Source organism: Belonocnema kinseyi, chromosome 8, assembly GCF_010883055.1.
Source record: "Belonocnema kinseyi isolate 2016_QV_RU_SX_M_011 chromosome 8, B_treatae_v1, whole genome shotgun sequence".
Taxonomy (NCBI): Eukaryota; Metazoa; Arthropoda; class Insecta; order Hymenoptera; family Cynipidae; genus Belonocnema; species Belonocnema kinseyi.
This window is the reverse complement of record NC_046664.1, coordinates 85,699,852-85,713,241: the sequence shown is the minus strand read 5'-3', so window position 1 is coordinate 85,713,241 and position 13,390 is coordinate 85,699,852. Positions and strand designations below refer to the sequence as shown.

The window sequence follows — 13,390 nt, the reverse complement described above, 5'->3', positions numbered from 1 at the left end:
CTGAAAAATCTCTATCCCTTCCACACACTACTCCTTTCCCCTGCCGAGTGAGTCACGCCTACCCCGAAAGGGAAATGGCTTAATGGTGTAATAATAAAAAAAGTACGGTTAAACCTGAATGTTCAGATTCTTATTCTTAAAGTATGGAACCTTTCTATCACATTCTTTATGCTGGAAAATCGGGATCGTGTGAGGCTTGGAGTGTAGAATGTGCTTGAGATCTTCCCCATCGTCGAAGCAATTGAAATACTCGAACGATGACGACGATGACGATTGATGATGCGTGAGAGTCAACTTCTCGGAAGCAAAAAAACTGCACGAGAATGCGAACTTTAACAACTGGCATATCCGAGGGCATATCTTCAGTGATATCAATTTTGAAATAAGATATAAAATGTTAGTGCGTTACGCACTAGTATACCTACTCGGGTAATCTAACGAGCAAACTGCAAGTAGATGACAAGCGTGCAAAATGACGCGCAATTTGCTCTCGAGCCGATCGATCCTTAATTTTATTAAGAGGTTTATTCTCGGTTATACAAACACTGCCATCTCATTCTCTCTTGAGCGGGTTGATTCAATTTTATTTCAGGATCCCCCTTACGTCTCTTGATGGCTTACCCTCTTTCTTTAGAGTTGAGCTCGTGCCTGTTGTTAGATTGTTAGTGAGTGATTTATTATCTCCTTTTTAATCTAAAACATTTTCAATAAACTCATATTGTACACGGTATGGAATTTTCTTTGAATTTAAGAACTTTGAAAAAAGGTGGGTTTGGTGCTATACGGCATTCTCTACTTATTTCTACTTTTTTGATGACTTTGATGACAACAATACTCAAATGCTAAGAATGGTTTAGTTTCAAATCGTCCAAAAGTATGCAATTTCAAAAGGAAAACCTTATCAATAGTTAGTAAAATTTTACGTTGAACAGTTTTAGATCGTATCTTTGAAAAGGGATAACTTCAAAATAAAAAAGTTTAAAATTGAACAATTCACAAATGTATCAATAAAAATGGTACATTTTTGTAACAATATTGAAAATGTCAAATTAATTATTGAATAAAATTTGGTTTAAATATTACACAGGAAAAGCCGCATATCAGACATTACTCAAATGTTTCTTATGAGAGTTGGGGTAATTAGGATTTTTTGGCAAGGAACCGAGCTAAACTAGCTAACGGGATAATATCTGAGGATCTTCTGTGTGCGGGAGAATTTTAGATATGTAAAAACCCGAGAAAGGATATACATGAAGTACAAATCTGATATAAAACTTTTTTTCGTATCTCTGTATCGACCATTCCAAGTAAAGAGCCTAAAAAAATCATCATGTAAAGCTTCCCACTCGGGCCAATTAATATCCAATTACACTTCAAGTCCCATATAATAACAGTTTCGGGGGTTGCCTCGCAGTGGCCTTGTTACTAAATCAGTACTTTCGAAACATAAACAGTCAGGACCCGCTGAGGCGCTTACAATTTGAATGCATAATACTGCGCAAGATATTCGAAGGAGTACTCGCGCGCAGCGGCCCTTTCAAGGCTATATTCGCAACCGCCTCTCTGCCTGTCCCCTGAGAAACTGCGTGGGCTAATTTTCTAACAATCAAGTGCTATTTCAAATGACTCCTAAATGATTATATGGCATTCATAAATGCACATGCTGAATTTAACCGCACTCGTTCATAATACACAAATTTGTGTAAAAATGACCGTGCCGCATTACCCGCTTTCCCCCTAATTCTCGAAATCGATTTTTTCTCGTCTCTTCTCGCCCAAACGTAAATATTTGTGAGATTTGGTAGTGTAGGTTGTAGGGCGCTGCACAGTCAAACTCTGAATGGGAAATATTCTAATCGTTTAAGTTTAGGGCGAAGAAGAAACGTTGAGCAGCAGCAGCAGACTCTTCCTGCTGCCGGCGTTGCGCTCCTGCGTGGTTCCCTTTCGACTCGGTATTTTCCTATTTTTAGAAGCGTGGGATAAGCACGCCTCGAGTGGGTATGTATAATGCGTCTCTCGTATGGACGTCTCCGTGTGGCTGGCTGTGTAGGTGTACAGAACCTGATATATTCCATAGACTGACCAACCGATTGGCCTTACGTGCGAATTATCCAGTCGACATTCTACCTCTGCAAAACGTTCAGATACTTTGACTTCGCTCCAAAAACAAAGGAAGGCTGAAAACGCCTCAAACGAGTTTTGTAGCTGGTAGCCAAAGAAAAACGACAAAAGAAAGGAAAATCACCTCCTAACCGATTGTTAAAGTACTTTTTATAATTACCTCGCTTCTTTTGATTTATCCCTGCTGCGGTTATTTTTAGAATAATTATTTGGAATTACGATATTAAACTATCCGTCGGTTTTGTTTTTCATTTTTTTCCCTCAAGACCTCCACTTGATGATATCGCCTTGAGTCTCTTCTTTTTCTTGTTTATTACCAGAAGAAAGACACTAATATATTTTCGTGTAAAGCAACAGGTTGCTCGTGCTGGCTTCTCTTCCGCATGGGTTAATCTCCCGAGCTGAGTCACCCATCCTCCGCTGCTCACAGTATTCTCAATGGGAAAATCGCGACATCTCGGTCACCGTTACGCGGAGGATTACTGCGATCGATATCTAACACAGCCTCTCTGTTACATTACTTTCCCACTATAAAGTAATAGGATGTCGAGTGGCTCTTGCAGGGATGCTAATTTTTTCTCTCTATTAATTTAATTAAAGAGAGTGCCTCGCATTATGCCAAAATATAAACGTGAATATTAAGGGCTCCGACTATTAGCTAGATTTCCTTATTTTTAATTGAAGATACTAAGAAGCATGCTCTTTTGAACTTCTCCATTCGACTAAATTCACCATATCAGATTACTTCTCCTGGCGCCTACTCCATTATATACCCTAACTTAGCAGCTCATTGTCGCGTTGAGATCACGAGACAAAAAAGCGTATAGAAAAACAAGTTTTGGAAATTCAAAGCGAAGGAAATGGAGAACAAGGTCTGGTATCGGTAAGAAGCGAGATCTAGATCTAGATCTCCGGTGCGCATGTAAAAACAGGAGAAACGGTGGTTGTAAAAAAAATGGGGGTTCTTGCACCGTGCGGCGTCCTCGACTTGCCCCAGCACAGTCTCGAGTCTAGCGTCTGCTCTCTGCAGACTTGCGATCCATCAGAGAAGGAAGAAGGCGTCAGGCTAGGGCTGGACTCTCTTATGTTAGACTCTAGCGTTAGAAGAAGAAAGAAGATTCAGGATAGGAACATAGGAAGCAAGTAAAAAAGACAAGAGAGGGAAAGCAAGACTCGTCGGCTCCGATCCGAGGCTTACGTTGCAGGTTTCAGAATGGCACGATAGGTTGGAAGTTGGTAAAGGTGGGTGGTAGTCGGCGGCGCGACTGTTCGAGGGAACAGGGGAACCTGGCGCCAGACAGCTGCCGCGTGTCTCGACCTCGGCTCGTACACCGTACCTTCTTACGTGCAATCGTACGTACGTGCACACAACATACATGCATCCAGACGGCTTGTATGTTACTGGCTTTGCTATTTTATTGATTTATTTTAGAGCTAAGTTAATGTGTTTCCTCGGCTGGCGCACCTTGGTGCCTTGATGCCTTCAGAATAACGCAAGATCGATCGATATTATACACTTATACAGACCTCCAACAAAGCTGATTTCTACGAGTTCCACGTTGTTGACCTTTCCAGGGTCGAACTCTCCTTCCGCAAAGACTCATTCAGAGTTTCTGACTCGATCGTCCTTTCATTCCCATATACGCATCTCGTTTCATTGATGCAGGGCTGATTCGCGCAGCAGAGGTACTTGTTAATGAATCAGACATGAAACACGTCGCGAAAGAAGAAGACCCTTTTTACTTCACAATCTTTGCATATAACTGTGAATATGTGGCACTGGCACTACTATTCCAAGGTCGTTTTCGGATGTTTTTTTGCGGTTTCAATTTTTAAGAATCGAAGTTGCAGTAGGAGGGATTTGATATAGTACATTGTACTTGTTTTACATTGCCTTTGCTACCAGCATATCTATTTCTTTTCCTGTCGAACTTTAAGATGAGACAGAATTAGTCTTAAATCTAGGTGAATGAAAAAAATGACAAGAGCATCAAATGAGCTGCAACAAGAGCAGACTTAACAGCCCAAAATGCTACAAAAACATGAGAAACAGGGGAATTTCTCACGAAATTAGGAGAACAAATGATTAAAATTGAAAGTAAATAAGAATTCCTAAGATTTTACGATGAAATATATTTTCAACAAAAATAAAATTTTTAACAAAAAAGTTATTTTTCAATCAAGAAGATTAATTTTCTACCAAAATTACGAATTAAAAAAAAAACATGAATTTTCAACATTAAAAAGATCAAATTTCGACCAACGAGATGAATCCTTAACTAAAACCGATTAACTTTCAACCAAAAAGCTGCATTTTTTTACAAAAACAGGTGACTTTTCAAAACGAAAAGGTAAGTTTGCATATCTTCCCACATCCCGATTTCAGAGTAATCTTTACGTGCTACAAAAATTACCTTCAAAAGGTAAGATTTATCCACCACATTGGTATGGTTAACATGTCAATCTGATTGTATCTTCTTTTATTTTAATGCGACAAAAATCCAACTTCACCCATTTTGAAATTATATGACAATTCTGCCGTACAAACTAAAAAGATACATAACTGACATTGCCGCTTAGGGTGATTTCCTTAAACTTGTGAATGAAAAAGTCGACCAAAGCGGCATTGTCTCTTATTTATCTTTTTAGTTTGTACGGCAGAATTTTAACCACATATACTTTTAAACGAAATTTTACTGACTCAGAAAATTCTTGTGGATTTTCTCATCTTTGCAAGTCCATCTTAGTCATTCACCATACACAAGAACGCGAATATAACAGCAGTTTCTTAGGTTACCTCAAAATGAACTTGCCATTAAATCAGTCATTGGAAACATAAACAGTCTATTGTAAACTGGTGGCGACCCATTGTTGACGCTGCCACACACTGACACATGGCTGTGTAAATGCGTGGACCAGCAGTTCTTGGAATTATTAAATCAATCGCTCGTATGCAGGCGCTCTTGTGTATTTTGACATTATTTCTACTTCTTTCTAGAATCGAATAGCCATTACATATTCTTTGAAAGTTATTCTACTAAACAAAATAAAGAAGAACAAAAATGAGTAGTACGAAAGTACTACTTTTTTAGCAGAATAACTTCTTTTCTCATTATTATGAAGAAAACCTGAACGGAATTTCCCGTTCATTCAGTGTCATAGAACCTCAAAGACACATGATGGCTCAGCTCAGCTGCTAATTTGAATCGGAGAAAATGGACGAGAAATTAAAGTCACGCTCCGTCAAGTCTCGAAAATAGCGACGTGCAGTTGCTAATAAACAACTTTGCTGCTCACTTTTACACACAAGAGTTTTTACGCGTGACGCATCGGACTGCAGCAAATCGCGGACTTCTTATTTTCCGTCCACGAGAGAAATTCGTGGAAATTCGCCTGAAACATTTTTGGCTCCGGTAAAAGAACGTTTCAAATTGTTAGCATCTTAGCAATTCTCATGTCCAGCGTTTCAGCAGTCTTCAATTGTTAAAAAACAGCTTTGGCTTTTGAAGACAACTTCTATAATGATGTCAAATTAAAATAAGTAACTTTATAATTGACAAGCCATAAAATTAAACCAAAAACATACTAACTGAAGAAACTGAAAAAAGCAAAATCTGCTAAATTTAGCACGGTCATGAACCCTATAAGGCTTGACGTCGCTAAATGTCCGTAATAGGTACATTCACGGCTATCACGCCAGGAACAAATATAATTGACTGATAACAAGTGTGTCAATTCTTGAAAAGGCAATAGAATTCTCGAGTATCAAATAAGCTGACCTCGATGCAAATCTACCCGCAAGACTGGTGAACACAGGGCGACCTTTCCCTCGATTGTTTCTCCAAGGAAATTTTGAAATGATTTTTCCACGGTAAAGCCGATCTAGAATAAAGTGCAAGAGCGACTGTGTACTGTGCACATCTCTTCAGTGTTCACTGGAATCGATAAAGCGCTTGGAGGCATGCCGTGCCTCGATTTGCACGAAGCGCTTGCTCTTGTACTGAACTGCGGAATGCGTGACGTCACAAGTGCACTGGCCTTTGGATTGGCACAGACTGATGTTCGACGGCGCGAGATTCGTCAAGAGTTTAGGGGCAAACGCAATTGTCAAATGCAAGATGTCGGAACGGTGAAAGTGCTGGCCAAGACAAACTGATAGCGATATAAAGTAGAGAAGTATTTGTAATTCGTGTTCACGTGCACTCAAAACATACAAAAACTTCTTTGTCTTCTAATTACTAATTGAATCTTTAATATGCAATTATAGAAATACGACGAAAAATTAATATAATGAAATTTGACCGATTCTGATGTGATTTCAAAGTAAAGGATTGTCTCGTTAAAGTTCTGATACGCTCACCTGTTCATTCATACCGCGCCATATTATTTCTCTTACACATGCCTGAATCGACGATGTTGATGAAGTCAACCCAAATGGATCCGAATGTAGGACTAATGCTGTCAGAGTCAATTTGACGAAAGATTTCATCAGGAAATCAATAATTTCAAGCATTTAAGATTCCTCTTGCAGCACAAACACATTATCCTTCAATTTTCACTTTAAAAACTTTTAATAATGGGATATTTATTCCTAATTTGTTAATTGTTGAATGCAACACTGAACACGTGACCAAGCGCACAAACTTCACTTCAGATTGTGTCAGGTGAACCTGGCACAGAAAGAACTGGGGTTACGAAGCGTTGCAGGTAATCGTTCAAGCAGGGTAGTAATCAGCGGATTACATCCAAATGAGGTGAACCTACCATGCTTATAGGCCTGTTACGTGTCTCAGTTACCCTTCTGGCGTTTACCCCACTTCGCACATTACCTGCAACATTTCTTATTCCGAGCTTTTTCTGTGGAATCGTGGGTAACGGGCCATCGAAGCCACCGTACAGCCAAAAGTTGGGGTGATCCAGCCATACTCTGGAATCTGGATGGCTGTTTCTTGGGAAAATTGAATTGCTAAATCAAACATACCAGTATTCTTGTACTTTCTATCTGAATGGTTCGAAATAAAAATACGCCTGGTTGAAAGGGAAATATTTCTGAAATAAAGCACATAGAAATTCTCAATCATAATCGTATGGCTAATAATTCCCAAGCAAATATTTCAGTTCAGATGTGACATGAATAACAAAAGGGCTTTTTCATAAAAATGTATATTATATTTAATTTAAGGATTTTATTTACCTTCTCCATTTGAGGTGAGGGAGCCGGGAAGAGGCATTGGTGTGGTGTTTCTGCATCGACAAGAATCCCCTTCGCTTGGTGCTCGATCTGAAAATAAACACCACCCTTGAGAAACTTCCCTCTTTGACTAACTTTAACGCTTCCTGTGCATAACCGCATAAGCTAAATTTACAGCTTCTAATTAACCGCAAAAAATTAATTTATGTATCCTTAGAACGAGAATCGATAATAATTTTCTGAATGGCAGAAGTTTATTATAACCTTAACATTTTTAAATGAGAAAAGGTGAACATTTTTGCATGTACAAAATGACTTAGTGTCGGAATATTAGTTTGAAGATTTTTTCTCGTGTTTTTATCGGGTTAATATTATATTTATTATGGTTTATTTGTCCATCGTAAAAATTGCGAAAATTTGCAGTGCAAGAGACATTCATGTTCACGAACTCCGATCTTGTGACAATTTATACGAGTGTTTTGACACCACAAAAAAATCTTTTAGCTTCTCATAAAATAATAAAGATAATTCTTGGAAATTCGTATTTATTTTCAATTCAACGACCATGTCCTCGAAGCTGGCACTTGAACTTGCATTGGCATCATTGCGTCAATGATAAATTAAACAATCGCATATTTTTAGTTTGATATTTTGCAGTATGCTTTTCGAAGCTCGTCGTGTCTCATAATTGCCAGAGAATTGCATTTTAAAGAAGAATGAACATTGCAATGTTATTAAGATTATCGAGTTTCGAGTGTAAACCTTTCAACCATATATTTTTTTTACGTATGAAGACAGTTTTTTCTGGATCCAATTACTACTTTAGGATGTAAAAAAGCAAAAAAATCAACATTAGAAAATTGAGATTTTTCCCCGAATTTTCTTTGACCTTAATCATTTAGAATGACAACAAATGATATTCCGTCGGAAATTTGTTTTAACTTTTTAATTTTTAGGGAGTTAACTACCCCTACGCATCACCCATTACTCAAACATGACGAATACAATTTTTATTGTCGAAATTTGAAAATGTTAAAAAATCAAAAATCTTTGCCCCCCAGCGAATTATAGGGTTGGTGAGAATTTTCAGCAGAACCCCCAAAAACCATACTTACTATTGCAAACCTAAAATGTTTAAAATTACAAGTTTGATTGTTATTTGAAAATATAAAAACGCCTCAAAATTCCCTCTTTTTTATACAACGCATTATAGAATAGATGAGAATTTTCGGCCATACCCCTAAAAACTACTCTTATTATATGCGCGTCTATAATGTCAAAAATGACCAGTTTGATTGTCGATACTTGAAAATATAAAAATCTAAAAAATCTTTTTTATCCACGAATTATAGATTGGATAAGAATGACCGACAAGGCCCCAAAACACACTTACGATATACACAACTACACAAAGAAAACGATATCACAAGAATTGCAATATATACCACCATTCCTGCGCTAAATAACGTAATTATCACATTATAATAGCGTAAAATCGTGATACCGTACATTGCAAGATTTTACATTATATAATTGTTTTATTATATTATATATACGAGGGTTCTAGTAGTGGCCAAGCGATGTTTGTGAATCATAAAACCCTAAAAAGCTCCGGAACCTGCTAGTACGTTATCATATTGCGTTTTATTTCAATACAGAGGTTTTGCGATATCATTGTGCGATATCTTTTTCTCTGTGTATGATGTTAAAGATGAAAAGTTTGAATGTCGATACTGGAAAATATACAGTAGTAAGAAATCCGCTTTTTTACTAGTTTTTGTACAAAATTACATTCTAAGTGTAAAATACAGTAAGTGTGGTTTTTAGGGGTTCTGCTGAAAGATCTCAGTTAGCCTATAATTCGTGAGATAAAAAAGAGGATTTTTGACGTTTTTATATTTTACAAAAATATCGACAATGAAACTTGTCATTTTTAACATTAAAGGTGTGCATATAGTAAGGGTGGGTTTTAGGAATCCCGTCGAAAATTCTCACCCACTCTATAATTCGCGGGATAAAAAAAGAAGATTTTGGATGTTTTTGTATTTTCAAATATCGACAATCAAACTTGTATTAGGCAGGTCTGCATAATGGGTGATTTGTAAGGGTAGTTGACCTCTTAAAGAATTTTCATATGCCAATTTCTTTCTGAAAGAATATTATTTTTGGCACTTCTATTTGATTTAAAAAAAAATAAAATTAGAAGAACACAATTGTTTTAATTTAGTTCATATGAACGCTCGTAACTTCAAATATGTAAAACTAATCGTTTATAACATTGGATGTAAGTTATGACCCTAACACCAAAATTAATATAGAATGTTATAAACGATTATTGTCATCGAAGGTCAATATAATCTCCCCACTGGGTATTATAAGGAAAAAGGAGATTTAAGAAAAGCGCAAAATAAAAATTTGATAACTGATTAACTGACCGCATTGTTCTAATTAAATTTCGTGAAACAATAATACTTTATTTAATTTTAATGTACCCAGTTTAGACGGGAAAGAAATCTCATCCTCATTATTTGAAACCTCGTGTAATAATCCGTAAGACGCGGTAAAGCTCGTTTATTGCGAGTCATAATGAGGTTTATTGCTCTTTATCACCAATAAAATACTTCTAATGCTTTTCTTTAACTACAAGTCAAATGTTTTTATTACTGACAGGAATATTTCGAAGCGTAAATTATACGTGAGTATAGATGAGCTGTCGTATTATATATGAACACATTTTAATTCTAATCATTCATATCTATTCTTTAGGGGTTCAAAAAAGTTTTCGAATTTTAATTAACCTCGAAAACATTAAAACAATTTGAAAAGTTAATAGTTTCTTGGTATTTTTACTCTGTTTCATTTATTTCAAAGGTTGAAATATGAATGCCACTTAAGCCTTTATGTCATGTATACATTTCAGTCAGAAACTTGAATTATTTCAATTAAAAACAAAAAAATTATTATTCGCATTGAAATAATTAAAGTAAATAAAATAATTTAAATTATAATTAAAGAATTACATCCCAGGCGGAAATATTATGCATAGTTTATAAATAGTGTAAAGTCTTATATATAATATTCATTTGTTTTATACATTTTTTGTACAAAGCAAATAAATATTATATATAAAACTTCACACTATATATATAAATTTTCCGCGTGGGATATATGTAATTTTTTGAATCACGAAAGATTTAAAATGATTTTTAGGCAAAATAATTCAAATACTAACAAATGGAAATATTTTCAATATATGTTTGCAGGAAGTTATATTTATAGTTAAACTCAAAATGACTTTAAGGCTGCACAATTTTTAAAAAGTTAATTCACTAATCAGTTCTGTTAAGCATTACCTCTACATTTTTAAGTTAAGCGTTATTGTTACAGAATTCCTTAATGAAATTAATTTTTTAATTTTCGGGCTGTAACCCCGCTCGGGTTACAGCATAGGAAGTACTTACTTACCGGGTTTGTACATGATAGTCCGATCTTGAAATGAAAGTAATATGGGAGGTTGTTTGTCATTTAAAAGCATCGGAACTTTTCACCTTTTTTAAATATTTGATCATATTTATGAGTTTTAAGTTTTTACTGTGATTCTTCGATTGAATGTACTTAAATATTATTTTATTATGATTGCTAAATTTACATGCTGCAGTGCTGTCAACTCTCAAAAGTGGCTATTTCACTGAATAAATAAGTAACATTTCACTGATTGTCAGTGACCCATTTGTAGCTATTTGAATCAGTGTAATTTCACTGACAATCCGTGAAATTTCTCTGATTCAGATTTAGAGAGAATACTAGTCCCATTTAAATTATATTCCAATTTACACATCCTTTCAAAGTTGTTTATATTTTAATACTTCTAATTAAAAATGGTTGCTATTTGAATCATACTTCAAAATATTTTCAACTTTGAAGGCTTACTATAAACTGCGTAACAATAATAATAACAATAATAATAATAATCAACGTTTAATAATTTGAAAATTACCATTTTGCAAACATACCAATTTTTGAAGGTTTATACTGTCCAAGACTAATGTGCTCTAAATTTTGGCATTGTTAAATTAAAAATTATTCGTCAATTTAATTCTGTCAAATTGTAAAAAATTGTACAGTGACAAATATTTATAATCTTGAACTTTTGAATTATCGCTTTTGAATCAATCATCAAAATTACTTAACCTCTATCAGCGTTAACAGAACATATACGGGGAACCGGTCCTCTTTTATATTACATAATATTTGACCTTTTATAAAGTTTCAAAACCGTCTTATCTATCTTAAATAAGCATAAGTAGTCTCCCAAATCTGAGAAAATTCAAGCCTATTAAAAAAAAAAAAGGAAAAAAGAGACGATATCCTTTTTTGCTCGTAGAATAGCAGATAGCGATCTTTGTGGAAAGGTTGAAGATATTTGGTTCCTCAAGACAAAGGAACAATCGTGGGATTTAAATGTGTCCTGGACACCGGCACTTTGAAGACAAAAGAAATGACTCCAGACTCGCTAAACTCTCGTGTTCTAGACTAGGCCCTAGGCGGCCTAGGTCTACATTTTATCTCGGCGATTCCCGCAGAAAAGTAAGACTCCTTGGCAGCATATCGGTAGACTAATCGTTTTAGGGACGACCGAGATTCATTGACTAAAAGAGAGGATGATGTCAGAGAGCCATAGTGGCCCAACCAGCAGCGGTCGCATTCTTTAAAAAATTCCAGGCAGCCAATCCTCCAGGAGAGAAGCAGTGTTTCCTGTTGTCGGCGAAGACGGTTATAAGGGCTTGTCCTTAACCCGAGAAATCACGTCTATGACGAAGCCGCGGTTATTTTGGTATCTGCCGACAACTGGAGACAGGTTTCTTTTTCTTTTTCTACTTTTTTCCTTATTTCTTTCCTTTGCGGACGACGACTATATTCGATTCGAATCTCTTTCGCACGGATACCCGTGTCACATTTCTCCATTGTGGGTCTAATATACTCAGCTCTCCGATTATTATTAACCGGTGTTCGATTTAAATTTAAGCCGCGCCCGTGAATATATTAAAATTAGAACGTGCCCTCTTCTCCGAACCCTCGTAAAAAGGAGACATTCAAGGTAGGGAGGTTGCAAGTTTCCTTAGAGGATTCTGAGGATTGAACATATTTTATTTCGTTCGTTTTGTTTGTGAGATGAGGTTAAAAGTATTCCAGAAGAATATTTGTTATTGAGAAGATCTCAATAAACCGTGGTTTCTCTATTTTATAGCATCTCATCTGGACAAAAATTATTCAAATAAACTTTCATTGTAACTGTAATTATTAATTCGACCTACAAGTTGAGTTAAAATAAATCGATTATTACATATGAATTTTGCGAAATTAACCAAAAATATTTTGATTAATTCTTTAATCAGTGATATTGTACACAAAGAAATAAAAAAATCGAAGAATTAAATTTTAAGGTAATTTTTCTTTTTAACTCCGTTCTACCTCGAAAAATGCTTCAATCGCTGTAGCGCCAATAACAAATGGATTTGTCGTTAGGAAGTTTAAGTTAAGCTGAAGAAATACTTTGCAGCTAGCTTCCTTTTCTATTAGTGAAATTTGACATAAAATCTGTTATTATCTAAAATGAATTTTATAACACAAAACGAGTTGTCGATCGTTATTGCGTAAGACTGTACATCAGGTCGAATTAATACGTGTTTATCGGTCTCCTGATCCCCATCGTCCAATCGCAAATAGTAACGTTCATGCAAGAAAAACGGAGCTTCAACTATGTTACTGGGAAAGCCTCTCTTCAATATTTATAAACTGGAAGACAACCATCCTTTCTTCTTTTGGGAACCGTGAGCTAAAAAAGAAATACAAACTAAACTGGATCAACCATCAATCATATAATCTTGAAAACTGAATAGTCTCAATATATTTTCCAGACGATATTTCTCACAAAACACAGTGGGAGTTGGGGTAGCCTTTTATGAGAAAGAATCAGCCAGTTTTCACTATTCGAATTAGAAAGTCTACATAATTTCCTACGAATAAATTATGTATCGAATTCGATTATTGTTTACGGAAAAGCAATTAAATATAAGT

The 13,390-nt window shown here is 35.6% G+C and overlaps 1 protein-coding gene across 1 annotated transcript in view; it reads right to left on the bottom strand.

Annotated features, from left to right (window-relative positions):
* Positions 1-13,390, bottom strand: part of LOC117177744 (mothers against decapentaplegic homolog 6) — a 98,419-nt gene that overhangs the window by 24,598 nt on the left and 60,431 nt on the right. Inside the window, exon 4 of the mRNA XM_033368647.1 lies at positions 7,316-7,402. Within this exon, the coding sequence (XP_033224538.1) occupies positions 7,316-7,402 (87 nt within the window). The remainder of the gene's footprint in view (positions 1-7,315; positions 7,403-13,390) is intronic.